General features: G+C 38.1%; 1 protein-coding gene across 1 annotated transcript in view; it reads right to left on the minus strand.

Moving 5' to 3' along the window:
* The window catches only part of LOC150104035 (hemicentin-1-like), a 594,473-nt gene that overhangs the window by 350,658 nt on the left and 218,823 nt on the right, over positions 1-24,992 (minus strand). The window contains exon 10 of the mRNA XM_090396386.1: positions 20,940-21,239. Coding sequence (XP_090252512.1) covers positions 20,940-21,239 — 300 coding nt within the window. The remainder of the gene's footprint in view (positions 1-20,939; positions 21,240-24,992) is intronic.

Here is a 24,992-nt window from a genome sequence, read left to right on the forward strand (position 1 = left end):
TCCTATCACTCACATACAGTTACCATTTATTAGCTCTCTTACCCCAAAACTATCTAGGATTATGAAGAAATTCAACATAAAGACTGACTATACAACTCTGCCAAAACTTCGTTCTTTTCTGAGTCGACCAAAACCAAAACACAACCAACTGCATTTTCCTGGTGTTTATAAAGTTATGTGTGACTGTGGCCAACCTTATTTTGGCCAGACAGATAAATCTATTTCACTACATCTTGAGGAACATAGACGTGACATCTCCTACAGTAGAACATGAGCAAGAGTCCTTCCCAGTCATGTTCTTTTCTCCGCCAACTCTAACCTCGAAGAATGTCAACACCAAGTTGATTGGGACCGCACAACCAATTTATATATATGCAAGGATGAATTTGAAAGACGAATTATAGAATCCAAAGAAATAGTTCTGGACCCTTCACACATGAACAACAATCTGAGCTACAATTTGCCTGATTCCCATAGCGCAGTAATTCAGTACTGGCGCTCTAAAATTAGCTGTCACACACATTGAACTCATGATAACAATAGTATGTGGTCACCTATTCAAATACGACTGTTACTATTCTTCTTCTTTTTATTATCCTGGAAAGTCCATGTTTTTTACCTTGTTAGTTTTATACTTTTTGTGTTATTTCTTACTCACCTGAAGAAGTCAGACACAGGTGAAACTAGTCTTACACTTTCTCGGGTTCTAGTCAGTTAAATATTAATTTTATAAATGTGTGTGTGTGTGTGTGTGTGTGTGTGTGTGTTAATGTGAATCATACTGTAAATATTCCTTTTTCATTTAATTAAATGGTTTAGGGTGAGGAGTGGTTTCTTTGTATGGAGGGTGGTTGAACCATGGAATGCATTGCCTGATGGAGTGAAGAGAGAGTGAGAACGGTAAATCAGTTTAAGGAGTGGTATGATAGACTTCCCTCGATGAGTTTTGATAACTTTGTGTTTCTTAGGAAGGAACTCCCATGATGAGTCTTTTGACTCCATGGAGGCCTGAATTAATAATAATAATGAACACTGGACTGATTCTGCCAATGCCAATGCACTATCCTGAAAAATTCAAACCTGCGTAAGATAGAAGTTTATGTGATTTATAATTAAGCCATGGCTAATTTAATGGGAGGTACACATGTCACAATATGAACAATATGTCAGCAAATAAGCAGGGAATACAAATGATATCAGCTTTGTCTTTGGTTTAAAATTTTATAATCTCATACTCAATATATAGTCTAACTAGCGAAGTCATAAAACAAATAAATTTGTTAGACTATAGAGCATGAGAACCTGAGATATACTAAAAATAAATAAATGGCAGCAGTCAACCATTCATGGATATTAAGAAAAGAAACTAAAGACATAGCAGGGTAATAGAAATACCAGGACCATCGCCAGATTAGATTGTGCCTTGTGACAAATATAAGACAAAAATATAAGAAAATCTACAATTGATGTTTTGTTTTTATTACAAGAGAAACATTAATGCAAAATGAGTACATAATAATATTAATTAAATGTTTGCTCTACGGGGATATCGCACAATAAAACTGTTTATAAGCTCTTCTAAATTTAAAAGCTTATAGCTTTTAAATTTAGAAGCTATATCCGCCTCTATCAATATAGTTGCTAGACCAACCAATCTTTCCTGGGTCATTGCTGTTCGCAAATAATTCTGAATCAGTTTAAGCTTGGAAAAACTTCTTTCTCCACTTGTTACACTAACAGGAATTGTTAGCGTAGCGACAGCGCCTACCGCAATATGGCTGAACGGGTGCCCTTATTAAGCCGTGCTATGAGGCAGGCTGCCGCTATGCTACACCCTGTCAATGGTACTGAGAAATACAGAAAGTATTTATAACAATATATCATAAAATCCTATCACCTTATTGACATCAAGTTTATTTCCTTGTATACCTTCTACTTGCCTCATGATTAATCCATTCTCTCTTAGGTTCTCTAGACTTGAGTTTCTCATAATTATATCGTCCTTATGACGATAAAAGGATGAAGGCACCCTTATAAATTAATCATTGAATACCTCAATAATGTCTTCATCCATTAACATCATCTTACCATAATCACTTTTCCTTCTTGCCACATATCTAAGAAACTGTCACAGATTTTTTTTTGCCTGATCTGCTCATTTCTGCTCATAATGCACTTTTGTTGTCCTTACTAATTGAGCCACTCTCCTGGTTTGCTCTGTATGCTCTTCATGTAACTGATTATTACCATTATTGATCTTGTACCATCTCCAAATTACCTTCTTCTTCCAGATTTCATGCTTAAGCCCTTCATTCATCCATCGTCCATTTTATACCTACTTTATACAGCCTTTTGGCCTTTGGTATAAATTTACACAATGATGCTGTTATGTATTTCTTTGTCAGTTCCCAATTCATAAGGGAATCTTGTCATTCCCTTATGACAAGCTCATTCCTAAGCTTGTCATAATCACCAGCCTTGTTGTCTTTGTTGTTGTATGCCATCCAGTTGTTTCAGACTCTTGGTGATCTTGTGCATAAAGGCTCTCCATCCCATTTGGCCTCTTGCCCTTTCTTGGACTTCACATATATCTTTTTCTCACACAAGTCTGCATATGGCTAGCCACCACTCAGGTGATCACTTCATGATCACTCTAACCAACTGGAGGAGAGAGTGCTAAACCCCACTCACAGTTACATCCTCTGATGAAATGATCAAATCTAAAACTCTCAATCCTTGCATGACCTCCTTTACATACTACCTGAGATAGTTGTCTCTCGAGAATTCGAGAAATTCGTTATTCTTACTCCCAAATGATATTTGGGAGTAAGAATAACATTTCTTACTAAGAATATACATTTCTTCATCACAACCTTCCACATTCCCTGGCCTATAGCAACATCCAACTAAATATGCATTACTTTTAACATTTACCTCTACACCACACTGCCTTATAACCATTGCCACTATTTTCCTCTTTCATGTCTATCTTATGTGGACATAATTACACTAACACTTTTTTTTTAATAATTCCATTATTAAATGCCTTTTTATCAAGAGCTCCTATTATTTGTTTTTCATTTGTTCTACTTCAAAAGGAAAATTCTAAAATCAAAGAAAATAGCCCTTCTCAACAGTTATAACCCCAAAAGAATAGAGAAAATTATCAACCATTTTTCTCCATCCTCTATTAAAAGAAGACTCACATAGAATCTCCATCCCATACATTAAAGGCGTTTCAGAGCACAATTTATGCCTATTAATTCAATTAGCTTTATAATACAATCTCCAAAAGATAAAATTCTACTTCCAGTCTATATTCAGACCCATGCAATTGCAAGTCATTCTAAATTGTGAAAACGGGCCAACCTATTTTTATACAAATTTCTGAAAATAAGTCATACGTTACCTCCAAGAAATGCAACAAACTGAGTTGGGATCATAGAACATAGGATCACTAACACCAGCCACAGGATCCTTTGTAATAATACCAAATTACTACATAGATGTTCCCATTAAAGAAACCTCCAAAGTACTTCTGCATTGCCCAAATCCCAACCTTAATGATGGACGTACCATACCAAAAATCTAGGAAATTATCATTAAGAACTATACAATGTAATTATATAAGTTTTTATCACATGCACACGTACATGCTTTTTTCTTCAATCACACACACACTTCATTTGATCTTAATAGAGTAATTTTTTACTTAGCCGTCTGCATACAAGGAGAAACTATTTTAATACCTTAATGTTCTTTCATTTTTTAATTTCTAACTGTACTACACTAATGATGATGATGATCCATTATTTGTAGTTAATTTATATTAATTAAATAATTTTTTTCAAGTACATCTACATGTAACTTTAGAATAATCTATTCATATTCCCTAATGGTGGATAAAATCCTATGGTCTCTTTCAGAAGCATAAATGACCTGTAATTATTATTATTATTATTACTATTCAGGCCTCCATGGAGTCAAAAGACTCATCATGGGAGGTCCTTCTAAGGAAACATAAAGTCTATCATACCACTCCTTGAACTCATTGACCGTTCTTGCTCTAACCACTCTCTCAGGCAATGCATTCCACGGTTCAACTACCCTCCACGCAAAGCAACACTCCTCACCTTCTTGCTCACAGCTTCCTTTTGTAACTTCCAGGGATGGCTTCCTGTCATCGCTCCTTCCCGTACCAAACATTCCATCAAGCAAAAGAACTCCCCAACGTCTACTCTGTAACTGCCTCTCAGCAGTTTAAGTCTCGATCATATCACCTCTCCTTCTATCCACCAAATTCTGCAGTCCACATTCCCACATATGGACTGCAGAATCCTCGTAACTGACACTGTACAGTCCTGAAACCATCCTTGTTAACGACTCTGTACCCTTTCCACAGTTAATTTATCCCCTTCAAATCCTGGGGACCAAATTTGAGAACAATAGTCTAAGTTTGGTCTGATCTTATACAACGGAATGATAACTCTTTTATCTCTGCAGGTCAGCGTCCTTCATAGTATTGCAGTAATCCTCTGGGTTACCTTCACCACCTTTGCAATATGCTCCCTGAATTTCAGGTTTCTATCAATTATTACCCCCAGATCTCTTGTCTCCCCCTATTTCCTCAAGTATAGCTCCTCGAATCGAGTATGCATCTTCCCAGATGGATCCCAAACTTCAAGACTACATTTTGCTGCATTAAACCGACACCCTCCCCCCATTCATTTGCCCATCTGTCTAGTTTATTCAAATCCCCTTGCAGAGCTTCCACATCTGCACTATTACTGATAACCCTTCTGCACTGATAACTCTTCACATCATCCGCAAAGAACTGAATATCACCTTGCAACCCATTAACAATGTCATTGATATAAAGGTTGAACAATACAGATCCCAGTACTGAGCCCTGTGGAACCCCACTTGTAATCTTCTGCTTCCTTGATATTGCCCCACGATACACAACTCTCTGATACTATCAGATAGCCAATCCTGAATCCATTTGACTAACCCGACATTTAAACCCATGCGCTGCAACTTAAATATCAGCTTACCATGTGGCACCCTGTCAAATGGCGTTGCAAAATCCAAAAAAATAGTAGTATATACCTTTCCCTCATCAACTAGAACTTGTCACTTTATTATAAAAGGCAATCATATTACTATGGCAAGAGCGCCCCTTAAGAAATCCATGATGATTCTCACAGACAACATTACCCTCATCTGCCCAATGCTGTATATAGTCCTTCACTAATTTCTCCAAGACCTTAACAACTACTGATGACACACAAACTGGCCTATAATTAGATACTTCCAGTCTGCTACCACCCTTGTGCAGTGGCACCATCTTACCTTCCTTCCATTCCTTGGGTACCTTTCCCATAGCCAGACTTTCATTGAAAAGCCAGGTCAACAGAGCTGTCAGTTCTTTAGCACATTCTCTCAAAACTCATGGTGAAATACCATCCAATCCCACAGCTTTACTGATATCCAGAATACTCAGTATTTTGGAACACACTCGTGCACCTCTAAACCCTAAACCTGCCTTATCCCTCTAGTATTAAAACCTTCTTCTCCAGGATAAAATACTCCGATAAAGTGCTTATTGAACAACTCCGCTATGTCCTCTGCATCAGTCACTCTATTCTCATTTTCATCCCAAAATGTCATTCTTCCACAATCATTTCTCCTCCTACTGGCCACATAGCTAAAAAATTCCCTAGGATTTTCTTTGGATCTTAGTGCCAATCTCTTCTCATATTCCAGTTTTGCCTTCCTCACCATACTAGTCATACTCCTGACTTGCGTCTTATATTCTTCATGTATCTGTCCTCCATCCCTCTCCTTATATCTCTTCCATAATCTCTTTTCAACTGCAGTTCCTGTTTGATATTGTTTGTCATCCACTTTACACCAAATCGTGTCTGCTTCTTCACCTCGTGGAATACAACTTACTATTGCTGCTAACAAATATTCCTTCACAATTTCCCAAACACTAATGATATCCTGGCCTTAGAATTCTGCCCTCCATGGAACTGCCCCTAGTTGATACCTAAGAGTATTATAATCACCTGCCTTATAATTCCATATACGTTCCTCTTTTCTTTGATACACCTGCATGTCTATTCATCTTCCAAGTCAAAACCACATGGTCACTCTCTCTCCAACTGGTGGGAGAGATGTCATCTCACTTATTATCAGCTCTTCTGATGCTCAGATCTCTTGCCACCCATTACACTGCCACTCAGGTCATTCATGCCCACCACCACAATCATCTCATCCACACTTTCACCCCCGCTTAATTGCCATAGCCACACTTTCTATCATTCCTGCAAGCAATCACTCCTCTGGCATCCTATCTTGCACACAACCGATCATCAAGTCTCCATACATCACACACATCTCTTACCACTCTGTTCCTTGATTGCTCTGTATCCCTCACTCTCTCTCTCTCTCTCCCCCCCTAACCCTTTCTCTCTGTGTTCCACTACTTACCTGCTGTCCTGGCATCACTCTATCCCTGGTTCCATTCTCTCCTCTTCTATCATTCCCAAAACTCTCTCTCTCTCTCTCTCACTCCACTCTGATTCGCCTTGCATTCATCTCTTCCATTCTCCTAATCTCATCTTTCGTACTTCTCATCTCGTTCACAAGACATTCCACCTCCTCTTTCAGCTCATCTATCCCTCTCTGCAAGTTAGTCACTCTTACTCACCATTCATTCTCCCAATCAAGACCATCTCCGAAAACTTCACCGAAATATGGATTCCAGTAATGTGGGTTTAAGGATGAAGAAAATGTGAAAGATGTATTTATGGATTTGACCTAGGGAAGTGTGTCAGAGGGAGATAGTTTGTCTGATGCTCATGATTATGTGTGTGTGTGAAAGTCAATTGAAAGCAGAATGTGTAAAGAGAGAGAAATGGAACTGCTGAGAAAGGAGATAGAAGAAATTAAGACTGAGCTGAGAAGGTTAACTAAAGAGATAAGGAGGATGTAGAGGTTGGCTAATGCAAGAAGAATGAGAGAAGGTGTGAGAGAAGAAGGCGAGAGAATGGGGAAGATGGGAAGAGAGTAAATTGAAGAAAGTTAAGAGTATGTGGAAGCAAGAGATAAAGAGAGATGAGAGGAAGAAGGAAAGCTGAGATAGAAAGGAGAGAGAGAGAGAGAGAGAGAGAGAGAGAGAGAGAGAGGAAACAGAAGGAGTCAGGGATGCCAGTGAGAAAATGATGAATGAATCAGTTCAGAGTATCCTGTACGAAAATTTGATGATTCAGGGTGTGCACAGTAGATTGCCAGAGGAGTGCTTCCTGGGTGGGACAATACAGAATATGGCAATGACAGTGAAGAGAGGTGAAAACGTAGAGGAGATGATAGTAATGGTTGGAATGAATGACCTGAGAGGTAGCTAGGATTGCAAAGAATGACATTTGAAGTTGGTTAGGGATAGTTTAATCTAAGTCTCAGTTCTGGCAAGGTTCCGAGAGAGTGGAAAGAAGGTGGCTCCAAGTCAGAAGTAGCCAAGTACAGACCAATTAGTATCTCTGGAGTAGTGGTTAAAGTATTGGAAAGTTGGTTAAAAGTAAAATTTAGGAATTGGTGCATAGGAATATGATACTCTATAGGGGACAGGATGGCTTGGTAAAAGGTAGGTCCCGCCTCAGTAGTTTATTTACATTTTATAATAAGATGACAGCAGAACTAGATAAAGGAAATGGCTGTACCATGATACTGATGGACTTTGTAAAGTCATCAGACAGAATACCATGTGGAAAACTATTACATAAGTTTGAGCAAATGGGAATGGATATGAGACTAATGGCATGGATAAGGGATGGCCAATAGACATTCATCAGATGGTAGTGTATAGTAGAGCAGAATCAAGATGAATAAGGGTGACTCATGGAGTGCCCAAGGGCTCTGTACTAGGACCAATACTCTTTGATTTGTACATTAATGATATAGGGAAAAATATGAAGGGGAAGTTGTTTGCCAATGATACAAAACTAAGGAGACCAATAGTAGATAAAGGTGATGTAGATATTGTACAAGATCTCCTGCTCCTTCTCTTCAAGGATTAGGAACTTGCCTGTTCCAGATTCACTGGTCTTTACATCTTGCAGCTAGTCTTCCTCTTTCTCTCTCTTTTTCTTGGTCTATATCCATTCACCTCTTTTCGTAGCCAATATCTTTCATTCCTAAATAAATGTTCTTTCCATTTCTCTCTATATCCCTTGATCTGTTCATTTATGACATAAATGAACAGATCATATCACAGTGAAATTATCCTCCTAGGAGATTTTAATGTCCACAACACCAGTGGGCCTTCCTCCTCCAGTTGTACAGATCTTGCAGGAAGAGATGCTGAAACAGTTGCCATCACTAATGACCTTACAAAAATAGTTCAGATGCCAACCAGAATACCTGATAACCTGAACCACTCTCCCTAGATCTTTTCCTGACCAATGGGGGCCCTCTATATTCACTTCTATAAGTGAATATAGAGGGGCCCCCCCTAGGCAATTCTGACCACAACCTAGTGCTCATCTCCTCCCTCATGCAACAATGTGTACACAGCCACTCCCATACAAGAGTAGTTTGGCATTATAACAGTGCCAAGTGAGACAATCGCTGCAACTTATCACCAAAGTAATCTTCACCGGCATGGAAACATACGTTCCCCACACTACTCTGAACTGTCATACCCTAACTAAACCCTGGTTCTCCAAAAGATGTGCCAAGGCTGTACAAGTGAAAAACCTAACACACCATAACAGGCTCAAATCAAGAATCCTATCCTCTTTTAGATACTGAAGCCCAAAACAGATGAAATAAAACAATCAATGCTTCCAAAACAGAGTTCAAAAAAGCAAAAAGCAGGAAACTAGCGGTCTGTCTAAATGGCAGCTCAGCCTTTTGGTTTCTCGCAACTGGCTATAACTTCTGCCCAACACTATTCCCACCCCTATCATAACCAGATGGCTCTATTGCATCATCACCAAAAGAAAAAGTCAATCTTCTGGCTTCATGCACTTTGCTTCCAATGCATGCATAACTGTCAATGCTAAATGCCCACCAACCATTCCAGATGCCCAACATACAATGCTCCCTATATCCTTTTGTCAGGAAGAGATCAGAAAAATACTGTCCAAATTAGACACAAAAAAGTCTCCTGGCCCTGATGGCATTTCTCCAATTGTTCTGAAAGTTTGTGCACCAGAACTGATACCTATCCTATGTCACCTATATATATATATACTCTCTTACTCCACTGGTATCTATCCCACAACCTGGAAACTGGCCCATATTCAACCCATTCCCAAGGAGGGCAACAAGTCACTGCCGTCCAACTACCGCCCTATCTCGTCTAAAGTAATGGAAAAACCATCAAATTCCAACTCTTGCATTACCTTGAAGGCACCACATAATAAATGACTGCCAGTATGAGTTCCATCACTGCTGATCAACAGGAGATCTGCTCAAATATGTTACTGATCTCTGGACAAATGCCATGGAGAAGTTTGGTGAATCTCAAATGGTTGCACTTGATATTGCCAAAGCTTTTAACCAGTCTGGCACAAAGGCGTACTAAGCAAAATGCCGTCATTTGATCTATCTCAGGACTTCTGTAGTTGGATTGCCAGCTTTCTGTCTGGACACACAATGTGTGTGTGTGTGTGTGTGTGTGTGTGTGTGTGTGTGGTGGTGGTGGTGGTGGTGTATGGTTCCTTATCCTCTCACCATTCAACTAATGCTGGGGTTCCACAAGGTTCTGTCCTCTCACCAACCCCTCTTCTTGCTATATATCAATGACCTACTTCAGTTGACCTCCAACCTAATACACAGTTTTACAGACGATAGCACACTGCACCCCACTGCACCCTTTCATTTGATAAAACTTACTCTACACAATTCACCTCAATCTACAGAACATCAACCCCCAATGCCCTCTATTTTGATCTTCGAGCCATCCTCCAATGGGATTCAGATAACCTCATCAATTTCAATGCTAATAAAACCCAATTCTGTTCTATTTTTCATTAAAAAGAACCATTCTTTTCCCAGTATTCTTTTTGACAATACTCAAAATTCCAGAAAATTTAAGATTTCTTTTCTTGGAATTACCCTGATATCAAACCTCTCCTGGCATAAACACATCAAAACCACTGCATCCTCAATTTCAAAAAAAAAAAGGATTTCTCTTTCACTCAAGACATTACTTCACCTCTGAACAGGTGTCAACATTATACAAATCAAAAATCCACCCAGCTATTGAATACTGCTCTCAGATATGGGGTGGGGCCCCCTAAAAGCTTCCTCAAAATGCTTCACTCAATACAGAGGAGAGCAATTAGATTTATTAATGACCCATCTCTTGCCAACTCACCCCCCCACACACACACACACTTTCGCACAGACATTTATGTTCTGCAGTATGTATATTCCAAATATTTCCATGGGAAATGCTCATCTGAAATAACATTAATAATTCTCCCACTTAGTACTAAGCTCGTTCGAACACATGCATCTGCTACTCAACATCACTTCACAATACACCTCGAAACAAACAGAACACGTTTCTTTTCCTCTTCCTTCATCCCTGCAACTGCTGTATTGTGGAAATGTCTTCCCCCCTGTTGTGTTCCCCAAGGAATACAATATACAGTCTTTCAAATCAAATGTAAAAAAGTTTTTCCTTTTCCAACCCTCTATACATATACAGTACTAATGTACTATAAGTTGATCAACCAACCTCTCATGTATGGGCTCAACTTTTAAAAAAAAATTTAAAAAAATATCTAGCCTCTTTTCTGATGTCTTCATTTCTTATATGGTCCAATTTTGTGCATCCTTTAATTACTCTTAAAAGTCTCATCTCTGCAGCTTGTATTTTACTTTCATCTTTCTTTATAAAATTTTATTAATGACCACTCCCACTCTATTATGAACCATATAATAGAGTAAACTTTCAACATAAACTTTCAATATAATAGAGTGGAAGTGTTAATTTTTAGTTGAGTTTCTCATCTTGCTTTTCTATTCAATGTCCCATTAATCTCAAAATCAGAAAATCTGTATAACAGATTTTCTGAAATTTCTTTATTTTTTAATCTATATCTCTTTTATCTTTTCCTTTAGATATTTCTTCTTCTATTGCCTCTCTTCTATCATTTAGATATGTTATTATACAGCCTATACATGACATTATGCAGCCTATACATGATAAATAATAACATTTAGATATGTTATTATTGCTTATACATGACTTCCATATCTGAAACCATTTTGTTCTTCTAAGTGTAGATTGTTTGCAATATTTCCAAGTCTTTTATCCAGAATTTTAGTGTAAATTTTGTAACCTTTTTAATAAACTTATTTCTCAGTAATTTCCACAATCAGCTTTTAACCAATCTGATGGAACCTCACATTATCTTACTCACATCATCCATTACATTATCTCACATCATTGTACAGAATGATTTACATAAATTAGCAGTGTGGCTGTCGGTTCAATGTTGTAAAATGTAAAGTATTGCACTTTGGGATGAAAAAATTACATGCTTTGTATCATGTTGCCATGTCATATTCATATCATATTTACAGGAAATTAATGAGACTAGGGATTTGAGGATAATGGTGGATAGAGAACTGAAATTCAGAGGACATATTGCAAGAGTTGGCAAAATAGCTCAGAGAAATTACTTGGATGCTGAAAGAACAACACTGACAAATAAAGAGAAGGAGGTTATTATCCTAAGATAGGGAGGTTATTGTTATAAGGCTATAATTCAGCCACATGTTATGTTGACTACTGTGTACAGATTTGATCACTGCATTCAAGAGGTGGTGGATTCCGAGATGAGTGACCAAGCTGGTGACAAGTCTGTGGAATGTTCTCTGTGAGGATAGGGAACATTCCACAGAAACTTATAAGTTACTAAAGGGAATCAATAAGATTGATACAAAATAAATTTTTCAATGGGAAGTAGAGGGAAAACAAGGGGTCGCACTTGGAAGTTTTCTAAGAGTGTAGTTAGTAAGGGTTTATGGACAAGGTTTTTTACTTGGAGAGTGGTGAATGAGTGGAAATTGCCAGAGGGGGTTGTGAGTGCCCCAACAGTGAACAGGTTTAAGGAGATGTATGACTGGTATTGTGTTAATGAATAGAGTGGGTTTCCTGCAATGAGTCTTTGACTCCATGGAGTGCCCATATAAATAATAATAATAATAACAGTTCATCAGAAATGTGTCCAAGGGAAAAAACGTGAACATGCTATCCTGATATGATAGTGCAGATTGGATGAGAAGTGCAGTGATAACGAATGAGATGATAGCGAGAATGTGTAGGAATAGAGATCTGGAATATGTGGATGCATCGAATACATTTCAGGATAGAAGAGAGTTATATGCAAGAGATAGATGATATCTGAATGCAGAAGGATATAGACATTTGGAGACTGCTGTTTCCTGAGCAAATGAGTGTCAAAGAAGAGAAACTATAACAGTAATACCAGTGAGGAATGTGTAGTGAGGAATGGCCTCGTGCAGATAGTGGCTTGAAAAATTAGAGGATGGGATGTATACTATATTACAAAGCCAGGTGGAGTATGATGGGGGGCGGCAATAATCGCCATGAGAATACTGACAATGCACTGGTTTTTTGGTATAAGATGCTAGAAGCATTAGGAATAAAGAGAATGAGTTTGTGGCACTACTAGACTCAGTCCCTCAAAAGACTATTGGTATCAGTGAAATTTGGTTAACTTAGTAGGATGTTTTAAAAGGGATAGAAATCAAAAGGTATAGCATATTTATGGCAGGATAAGGAAGATAAACTTCATGATGAAGGGTGCTCTGTCAGTGTGGAGAATTGCAGTGAAAATATCAATTATGGCATATAGAGTATATGGTGTGAGCTAGATGTCAATAAGACAAGATATTTAGTAGAATGTTGCTGTAGACCATGAAATATAGATGATAGTAAACAGGAAATGGTTAAGCAAATTAGGTTGGCAAGTGCAAAGCAAGATTTCAGCTATAGCAATATAAACTGGGAAAAGGAGACAACATGTACTACTGTACAATGGGAATCAAATTTGTAGGTATCAACACAGAAGGAATTTATGTGGAATTATAAGGCAGGCAACTATCATAGACTTAGACACCAGCTCACGGCGGTACAATGGATGAACAGATATGCATGAAGAGGAGTCAGTAGTACACAGTCCATGCAGTTAGCTAATCTTCAGCCATGCTGGCAATATAAAACTCATTGTGACATTGTAAATCCCACTGAAATCTATGAAATCCCTATACCAATTTATATGTTTCTATCATATCCTCACAGCAGGATCCTACAGTTTCTAGAGCAGGAGCTCCCAAACTGTGAGGTGTACCACCCTTGGGAATAGAGTCGGGAGCAGGAGTGAAGAACCTTTTAGTTGGACATTGTTATAATAAATCCACCTTTCCCAAAATACTAGTTTCAAGTGAGTAACATGGTAGAGGAGGAAAAAAATGGCTTTTGTTTATGGCCAACTTGTTCAAGTCATACACCTATAAATCAAGCCAATTTGGATTTAATGGATGATGCTGATAAGAAGGATGATCTCACTGAACTAGATCAGTAATTCCCAACCTTTTTCCACTTGTGTGCCCCTTTTAAACCCATTTCTATAAATTGTACCGCTTGTTTTTAAAATAAATTTTTTTTTTACATACTGACATTTATTGTTCCATAACTAACATTTTGCATTTTGTTTACTTTACTTGTTTTTCCACTATTACTGATTATTTTTCGTGTACTCCTGAATGGCCCAGCAAGAATCCCTGGGAGTACGTGTACCACCAGTTGGGAACCGATGAACTAGATAGCAAATCTTTGCTAAAGCAAAATTTCGTTAATCAAAATCTTGATGATTTCTGGTATTTGCAAATGGCTGTATACCCAGTTTTGGAAAGTAATGCTCTTTTAGCCTTAATCCCGTTTGCTAAAACTATATACAAATCTGGATTTTCAATATTAGGCAGTGGGGAGACAAAGTTTAAAAATGAATTGGATGCCAGACATGATATTCGCTTAGCATTGTCAGACTGTTTGTGGATTTTCTGTCCTAACTGGTCAAAAGTAGCAACATCCATCTCATTAGAATAGGTATGAAGAATTATATAATTATTTTATAACTGAAGTACATTGTGTTGTTTTTCATTTTATGTTTTCATTTATGTTTTCATTTATGTTCATTTTAGTGTTTGGATTTTTAGGTGAGGTGTACATTAATATTAAATGGAGGTGTGATGATGGCAAAAAGTTTGGGAACCCTTGTTCCAGAGTAATGTTAAGTCCAAAACTCTGACCACTTTTTGAACTGGTTGCTTAAAAGGATAGCAACTCAGCAATTTAAACTGACATTTAAACCATCAAAGTGTATTAAAGACATAGATAGTTGAGAAATCTTGCAAAAACTGATGTGGGAGGTTTATAACTGCCAAAAGTATGGATGATGTTCCTGGTAAGAACCAGATAACCATCCCTACATATCAGGATACACCTTATAGTTATCACAGCTTAATCTTTAAGCTCTGAACATATCTCAATATCTGAAACATCAAGGAGTCTAATATGATCATCTAAAAAATGTGAGTGTCTTATGATGTTGGTTGGAGTAGCTGTTCTGAGCTACTCCAACCAACTTTATTTGCAGGTATTAACTTTATTTGCAGATTGTTCCAATCCCTTTTTAAACTCTTTTGAATAAAGGAGAGCAACATTTTCCCAATTGGCCATTCATGTGGTGTATGGATGAGGAGAAATGAGGGTATATTTGCATGTGCATCAGGTATGTTTCTTATTATTTTGTTAGCAAATGAGTATCTATAAGTTTCTGACTGGGTTGGGCCTTGTGAGACTTTGTTAAATTTGAGAATGAGTTATGCTCAAAGTGATTTTAAATTTAATTTCAAAAATCCCAGTCACCACAATCACAGATGGACATCTGTTATAAAGCAAGCAATGATTGAGTTCAGAAGAGGAATGCCATGGTTACTCCAAATGTTATATTAGCACTGTAGAAAGCTTTGAATTCTGTCTCCAGATGAAGAAAAGAGACTTGGCAGAACATTGCTGACCCTTTCAGGTCAGCCCACTAGTCAAATGATCATGGCCTGTACAGCTGAAACAGGGACCGATGAAGTGCAAGCACACCATCAGAACTCCACCCATTTTGATGACCATGTGTTGTCCCATATGGCAGCAGGACATTGGATCCCAGTGATAGTAATCTTAATAAGATTAAGGTTAGAGTGGCTTGTTGGTCTAGGGATATGATTCTCGCTTAGGGTGCGAGATGTCTCGGGTTCAAATCACGAATGAGCCCATGAGGTTTTTTTGTTGGTAGCTTGTTGATCTAGGGGGTTTGATTCACACTTAGTGTGAAAGAGGTTCCAGGTTCAAATCCTGGATGAGCCCATGGGGTTTTTTCCTTTAGCCGGCCTGGTTGGCTGAGTGGTTAGCGTATTCGCTCTCCAGCCAAAAGGCTGTGGGTTTGAATCCTGCTGTGGGCATGGATATTTGTGATTGTCTGTGAAAATAGTAGTGGTGAACAGCAGATGGTGTCGGTGTAGATGATGCTGTTCTCTGCAGTTGGTGGACTGAGTGGTGGAGACAGAGAGGTGTAGAGTAGGTGCCCTCCCTCAATGAGTCTTTGGACTCCTTGAAGGTGTCATGTAATAATAATAACAACAATATTATTATTATTGTTATTATTAATTATTATTATTATTATTATTATTATTAAACAAAAAAGAGGAAAAATGGCACAGACTAGCACCATTAGTGCAGTTCCTGTTGTGAGCTTTGTAAGGTTGAGGGAAGAGACAGAGACTTAAGCAAATCTTGTGGAAAGACCTTATAGACTAGTCATGAGGTTACTTCATGCTTAAGTTTATGCTTTTTTTTTTCTATTTTTTTTTTTTAATTGATCCCATACAAGAGAGGTGGAAAGACCTATAAGCACATCAGTGTCATGTGTGGGGTACAGATGAGGACTGAAACAGAAGTTTTTGATATTTTTGAAAGAGCTGCAGGTTGCATTTGTTTAGGAATACTTTATAAGGAAGGCTGTTCCAGAGGAGAGAAGTGAACAGAATAAAAAAGGAAGAAGAAAAGCAGGTTCAATGGGTTTGTCATTGCACAGTAAAAGGATGCTGGATAGCTGCTCTTGTATTAACAGGTGAAACAGAAAGTGGAAGAATGATAGTTGCCAATTCACTGGTGCAGTAACATCATCATAGAAACAGTGTTGAAATGCTTCATCTGTGAAACGTTGAAGTGAATATGAGAGAGAGAGAGAGAGAGAGATCATCTATAAGCCTAATCACTCACCTCTGGACAGCATCAGAATTTTAAGGGAAGTTTTAGATGTACCACCTAAAATGAACAGTATTTTACGCATGAGCAGATATGGGATTTGTACATAGTTAAGAGTTAGTTGAGTGTAATACATTCTCTTGAATGAAAGAGACTGTCCAGTTTTTTGAATGCTGAGGAAGCAATTGATGTGATGTGTTTATGCCAGGAGAGAGTGAATTATTATTATTATTATTATTTCGGGCTACTCCAGGGAGTCCTTAGACTCATCGAGGGAGGCCCTAAACATCATGTCCACACAACTATTCGACATTCTCACAGTATCTATCATACCTTGCCTTGAACTCGCTCACTGTCATAGCACCCACAACAGACTCTGGCAGCTTATTCCACTCATTTACCACTCTAAAAGTAAAGAACCCAGCTCTAACACCCCTGCTAACACACTCTAGCCCAGCTTCCATAGGTGTCCCCTAGTTCTCCCACCACCAGTCCTGATCTCAAAAATATCCTCTGAATTAATCCTATAGAATCCCTTTTGCAATTTGAATGTCTCAATCATATCTCCCCTTTTCCACCTATCAACTAGTTTCTGCAACCCACAAATCTTCAACCTGTTTTCATATGGTTCATTCCATAGACCTGCTATCATCTTAGTCACTCGCCTCTGGATCCTTTCCACCTCCTCTCCATCAAGAAGGAACCGAGGTGACCAAATCTGGGCACAGTAGTCAAGATGAGGTCTTATCAAGGCTCGGTACAGAGGTACAATAACTTGCTTGTCTCTGCTCGTCAAGGTATTTTTCAACAACCAAGTGAGTTGATGAGCTGATTTAGCTACTTTTGCAATGTGCCCCCTAAACTTCATCTCCCTATCCACCAACACCCCCAAGTCCCTGGCCTTATCAATCTCCTGGAGTACAGTTCCACCAATCTGGTATACTGCTGCTAATCTTTTCACCCCAAAATGCATAACCTTACATTTTGTCACATTAAATTGACATCCATTCTCCTTAGCCCAGAACTCCAATCTATCTAAGTCATCCTGCAAGACTTTGACATCTTCTGCATTTACTATCGCCCTACCCAACTTTGCATCATCAGCGAACAAATGAACTGTTCCACTTAGATCCTTCCCTATATCGTTAATGAACAGATTAAACAGCAGTGGTCCAAGAACAGAACCCTGTGGCACACCACTAGTCACAGGCCGCCTTTTGGACTCTACTCCTGAATAAACTACTCTTTGATATCTCTCCATCGACCACCCACCTATCCATCTCACCAACTCTATATCCATTCCCATATGTTGTAGTTTACGGATTAGAATTCCATGTGGTATCCTGTCAAATGCTTTTGCCAGGTCCAGCAGTATCACTGTAAACCCATTTCCCTTATCCAGTTCTGCCGTCACCTTGTTATAAAACTTGAGCAAGTTACTGAGGCATGATCTACCCTTCACAAAGCCATGCTGTCCCCTGTACAGTATCTCATTTTCATCAATCCATTCCTGAATTTTTCCCTTGACTACTTTCTCCAAGACCTTGACAACGACTCCTGATATGCTGATCGGTCAGTAATTTGCCACCATAGTCTTGGATCCTCCTTTATGCAGTGAAACTATTTTTCCCTCTTTCCACGCCTTCGGGACTAAACCAGACCCGAGACTCAGATTAAACAACATGGTCAAGGGCACTGATAATTCCTTAGCCGCTTCACGCAAGACCCGTGCCGGTATACCATCCAATCCCACAGATGTATTCACATTAAGGTTCTGTAATAGACTATTCACCTCCACTTCATTCATCACAATTCCCGTATAAACTAATGGTTCCTTCATTTTTTCAATGTCACCACCTGGATGATATACTTTTGCAAAGTGCGTGCTCGGAAACTCCACTATATCGACTGGTTCAGTGACCTCCTTACCATCGTCATTCCTTAAAATCATTTTGCCGTGTACAGTTTTTTTTTTCTTGCTTGTAGCATATTGAAAGAACTGTTTGGGATTCTCTTTTGCTTGCATAGCTAGTTTCCTTTCATAATCAGCTTTTGCTGTTTTTACCACTCGTTACCCTTCTGGCCTGCACTTTATACCATTCGTGTGCCTGCAGGTTACCGCTTTCTTTAAATTCCCTCCACAGTTGTTTCTTTTTTTGCAGTTCAAGCTTAATGGTGTTATTCATCCATTTAACCCCTACTTGTTTTACTATTCGGACCCTAGGTATACAATCAGCCATTACCTCCTGTAAATGCTCCTTGACCACTTCCCATGCTCTATCGACGTCCAGCCCTTGCAGTTGTACATGCCATGGCACTGATCCAAGCAATCTCCTAAGCTTGTCAAACTTGCCAGCATGGTAATTCCACATATACCCTGTCTTAATCGAAAATTCCACACCTTTAGTCACCTCCCAGGTCAAGACCTTATGATCACTCTCACCAATTGGTGGCAACGTGGTCATATTCAATATAGTCAAATTCTCAGATGCTATTACCAGGTCAAGTACTCTCACACCCCTAGTATTTTCCATTACAAGCTGTCTCAGATAGTTATCCCTTAATAATCGAATAAAATCCATTTCCTTCCTCATCCTCTTCTCCTTCCAATCAATGTTACCATAGTTGAAATCCCCCATAATAATTACCCTCCTTCCACTCATTTCATCAATTTGTTTATGCATACTATCTCCACCATCTATTCCATCACTTCGTCTATAGCAGCACCCAACTGTATATTTTATTCTGCCAGTCTCAATCTCACACAAAATCGCCTCAAATGAGCTCTTTTCACTATCCTGCGATACAACTTCAATTCTCCTTGGCTGCAGTTCATCAGCTATCATCAATAACACTCCCCCATTTTATTCTCTCTGTCCCTCCTAAACACACTATAACGTACACATTCTATCCCACTAACTATATCATCTTCCTTCAGCCATGTTTCACTAATGCCAATAACCTGTGGCCAGGAAGAGCCAATCAAGGCCAAAAATTCTTCCTTCTTGTTCCTAATACTCCTGGCATTAGTATACATGAAATGCAGTGATCCCTTTGTCCCACCCCTATCTTGATGCGTTATTCTAAATGTCCCATTCCCGTTTTTTGTCCTTAGTGCTAGCTCAGGTACATTATATACATTTTTACACTCAACTGTCTCATTGAAGTTTGCATATCCACTCCCCTCCTTGGTAGTTCTAGTTTTCCTGGTTCTGCACATCCATTTTCACTTCATTCCGCAACACTTTTTCCAGTCTCCGCACACCAAGTCCATTAAAATGCAGGCCATCCATCTTGTATAAGTCCTTTCGTCCATCAAATTCATTCCACACGTCCATGAATTCCACACCACACCGTCTGCATAACCTGCGCATAATGTCATTTGCAATTATGGCCCTCCTTCTAAACTCCTCTCTGTCATACCGCGGCAATAGACTGACCATTTTAACTCTGTCACTCTTTTCTTTCGCTACCTTTAACAATACTTTCAAGTCCTCTCTCATAAAAAATTTATCACCTTTCAATTCATTTGTACCAGCCACAATTATTAATTCTTTCACACTCTGTTTTTGCACTCTAATACTCTCACTTACATCCTTAAATTTCGCATCCGGTAAGTACGATTTAGTTACACTCCTATCTATCACGCCTCTTAATAACGAGTCACCATACAACACTCTTTCCTTCATTTCAGAAATGAAAGAGTGTTGTATGGTCTCTCCCACTCTTACACTGTTTATTTGCATTAGCTGAATCACTCTGGAAAGAGTTTTGCAGGTGCTCTAATTGCCGCTGCGCATTTTGTATCACTGCGCACAACCTAGCGATCTCACTTCCTACAAATAATTCCTCATTTTTTTTATCATTCAAACCATTTTCTCTTTCTGTATAGTTGCTCTCACTCTTTCTTAGATCAGCACTCTCGTTGCCATCTTGTACATCGCAATTCCCTATCAAGCCACTATTTTCACTCTCATTCTGGCTTTCTTCAACCATAACTGTCTCACAACCTGGCACATACTTCATCAGTGGATACTACTATCATCTGCAAAGCTGGTGATAGTAGTCTCTGCAAAGCAATGAATAAGATTAGTAGTGAATCCAAGTAGCTCATTTATGTATAGGAGAAAGAGAGTAGGTGAGAGGACAGAGTCTTCAGGCACTCCAGAATGAAGGTGATGCTCAAAGAGAGGAAGCAATCTACCATGATTCAGAGAGAATAATCAGAGAGAAAGCTGGCTACCCAATTACAGAGGGTAACAGGGAGACTAAAGAATGGCAATTTGTTAAGCAGGTCACGATGCCATAAACAGTTGAAAGATTTAGAAATGTTGAGGAGGAACAGCACAATTTTCTCCAAACTTTTCCATGGCACATGTGGAGGGTAATGTAAGTTACAAGGTCAGCTATGGATCTTGAATAGCAGAATCCATACTGGTAGTCACTAATTGATTAAAATAAGAATATAATTTCTTGACAAATATAATATACATCGAACATATCTTATATACATAAAATATGGGTTATTATTTTTTATAAGCAAAAGTTTGAAGATATATTTTATACTTACAATATACAAAAATAAATAACTGTTCCTGGTTTGATCCACCTTCGTTTGCTGCAATACATCTGTACCATCCTTCATCCTGTTTGCTTGTATCATGAATCACAAGTGAACCATTAGAATGCTGTGTGAAACGATAACTATCAGGAATGTGAACTATTCTCATGGATTTCTGACTGGCATCTTCTTCAAGTCTGACCCAAGTAATATTATGGTCAATGAGACTATATGCAGTGCATGGCAACACAGCTTGACCTCCTGGTACAACAGAAACATTATGTGGCTTGGAAAGAACTGGAGGAGGTTCTATGAATAGACAACAAAAAAAAAAGGAAAAAAATGCTTACTTTCAAAAAATAGTGAACATGGATTTGGCTACCTATCAGCTAATATCAGCTACCTATCAGCTAAAAACATAAAAGAGATTAAGAGCTTAAATAGACAAATGTACTGGCATCAACTGCCTTGGTACAGAACTCTTCAAACTAGCAGCAACAGCATCTGATAATCTATCTATAGAAGTCTCCCAGTTTATATATATATATATATATATATATATATATATATGTTAACATTACTATCAAATGGAAACTTCCACACAAAGTCCCAAGACTCATCATGGAAAGCCTACACTAATCATTATTCACAAAATACTTATCACAGCTTTCCTTAAACCCATTCAGTGACAATTCACTTACAATCACTGACAACTTCGATTCGCCACTTTCTAAGCATAAAATCAGTCTTAACATTCCTACAATACAAGGACAGAAGAAGGAAATAAATGTGGTCCAGGAGTGATTTTTTGTTTTCTTCCACATATTGAAATCCATATTTTCAACCACATATTGAAAATTTTCCCTGCATTTATTCTATAAAATTCCTTGAGTAACTCATATGTTTCCATCATATTGTTAGATTGTACTTCCTTGCTTTTGATCTGCCATCTTGTTTTAACTCTGTTCTTAAACAAGTAATAAGTTGCTGGTTGATTACTAATTTAAATATAGAGAAATTTATATTTTTAGACTGCGCCACTCTATATCTAGATTAGTCTAATGAAATATAGTGAAACCAAGCATCAACTAATTTTATATCAATATTATTTCTTACGTATACTGAGTTTATATCTTATTTTTGAAGCTCCCGCTAGGTCCGATAATTTCATGAAGGGTGCAGTAAAAGAGATTCAGGCAAACACAATTTTAAAATCATCAAAACAAAACATTTAATTCAGGGTTATATATTATACATATAAACTCAATTCTGAGAACAAGATAATATAAATGTCTTAGCTTAAATGGTCACAACATCTTACAGATTCAGTCTATGGGCATTCTGCTATCAGACTTATAGCTTTCACAATACCAAAATAACTTTTAATAGAGTTCAATATCACAAAATCTCTTAGTAACAAATTTTACTATTATCACACAGTCAATAAAGTCTCAATACATTAATGGTGATAACAATTGTGATAATAGTAAAATTTGTTACACTTTCATACTTCATACTCCGGCTGATTTCAGCAAAATACGATATAGTTAATGTGGGGAATAACAGGAGGAATTACACATATATCTCTGCACTGAAGTAACATAAAATTGGACGGTTCTTACTGGATAAATCCTTTGCTCATCAATTTCACTATGGGCACACTTTACAACTATATTTACTTAGCACACTATGGCAACACTATTTAGAATAAATCTTCTCAATGATAACTGAACTATTAATGGTCGCACTTCACGTGTATAGACGTACTTGGATAAAGGAAAATGCTCATTCCTTCTTTAACACTATTCAGCCAATTCAGCTCTCTGTTGAAGTTCCATGAAACTAATGGAACATGTAGTAATTCTTTAACTTCTAGAATTATTCTCAGTTGCCTATTACTTTCCCGGTCCTCAAATATTCCAATTACAGCACTAAAGTTCTAGACACAGCAATCCTTTGCATTCACATTGCTGCCTCTAGTATTCTCCTCATCTGTCTGTGCTATACTCTTTAAATTGTACATGTTTTGGTCATAAAGTATTACAAAATAAAGATTTATTGTTACAAAGACCATATATTTACAACATACTTAAGCTCTTACAAATTGCCTACCGGTTTCGCTAGTAACTGACCAGCTTTCTCAAGGCTTGCATAGTACAAAAAAGAGGTAAATGCAAAAAAAGGTTTCAAAATACAAAGCACCGTTAGTACCTGTTAGGTAGCTAGGGTGACACGTTCGCGTGACATAACTACTCAGCATCATGAACACGCATTACATGCAAACGCGTAATATGATTATTTGCGTACTGTAGCTCTGTTGAACTGAGGGAGTTAATTAGATTTTTCCAGGTATCGTTCAGAATGGCCCCTTGATTTCTGTTTAGGTTACTTCCCGTACGTAGTACAACTGCCGCTTCTTTAAATACTCGATGTCTGTAATCCTCGTCTACGTAGGGCATGGAGCTGTTATTCCAGTCTATAGTGTGGTTCGAAGTTGAAAAGTGATGTGCCAATCCTGAGGTGATCGTTCTGTTGTGATTAACATCGCCTATATGTTCTTTCTGTCTTATTTCCAGGCTTCTCGAAGTCTGTCCGATATAGGAAAGACCGCACGTGCATGGAATATTATACACACCTGGATATTTATAAAATGGCACGCTGTCTTTAGGGGATCTTAGGACCTGTCTTATGCTATTTGTTGGTTTAAATACAACCCTGATGTTATGTGTCTTTAACAATCTTGCAATTTTTGTTGAAGTTGAACCTATAAAGGGGATGACTGCTGTTGAGATATGCTGGGCGACTGTTCTTTCTTGTTGGTTATCTATGTATAGAAATTTGTTGATGATGTGTCTAGGATAACCATTTTGTGATAGAGTTGTAGCTATTTGAGACAGTTCTGTTTGAACTTCTTCCTCGTCAGAGATAAATTTTCTAGCTTGATTTCTTAGCATGTGGATGATGCTGTGTTTCTGTGACCTATGATGGTTAGAAGAGTAATGTAGATATCTTCCCGTGTCGGTTGGTTTTTTGTAAATAGACAGTTTGATGCTGTTTCCTTGTCTTTTTACTAGTAAGTCCAAGAAGTGTAGCTGTTCGTTATTTTCTACTTCTAGAGTAAATTTTATTTTATTGTGGAGTGCATTGATTCTGTTAACAAACAGATGTAGGCTTTCTAAGTTGTCTTTCCATATGATGAAGATGTCATCCACATATCTCCACCATATAGAAGGTTTAGGAGTAATGCTGGTGAATATTTCATCTTCAAATTTCTCCATGAAAAGGTCTGCACATGGTGGTGACAGAGGGCTGCCCATGGCTAGGCCTTCTAACTGTTTGTATATCTTGTTAACTTTGAAAAAATTTGATTGTAGGCAATGCTCGAACATCTTTGTGATATCTGCAGGAAAGATATCTTTGATAATGTTCATTACTTCTTCTACTGGTACATTCGTGAACAAGGACACTACATCTAGGCTGGCCACTATGTCTGTTTGTGTAATTTTTATGTTTTTTAGTTTGTCCACAAAGTGTTGAGAATTTTTTAAGTAGGACTCTGTTTGTCTAATTTTTCCTTTAAGTAAATTCGCTAGGTGCTTAGCCAATAGGTACGTTGGGGATGACCTGCCATCCACAATCGGACGAAGTGGCACTTCTTCTTTATACACTTTAGGTGCCCCGTACAGTCTAGGAGTGATGGGATGTGAGGATTTAAGTTTTTGTTTTAATTCTTCAGGCCAAGTATTCATGTTACGGATCAGGAAGTTTGTCTCATTGTGGTTCTTCATTGTGGGATCTCTGGTGAGGATTTTGTATGTGGAACTGTCAGATAGCTACGAGAAAACTTTCCAGTTCAATAAAGCCAAACAAATTAGAAAATTTAACGAACTGTACAAGAAAAAATACCAGACACACAATGGCCTCCCAGTTAACAAAGTGATCTTCAACCTGTCAAATCACTCCTTTCAAAACATAAATCAGAGATTCTAAAAAAAGGTTTTAACTTTTCTATCACTCCTAATTACATCCCAAAAATGGACTTTATGTGTGGAATTGAAAAAA

The sequence above is a fragment of the Typopeltis vanoorti genome, chromosome 8 (genome assembly GCF_054136105.1).
Source record: "Typopeltis vanoorti isolate ZY-2024b chromosome 8, IOZ_Tvanoo_1.0, whole genome shotgun sequence".
NCBI lineage: Eukaryota > Metazoa > Arthropoda > Arachnida > Uropygi > Thelyphonidae > Typopeltis > Typopeltis vanoorti.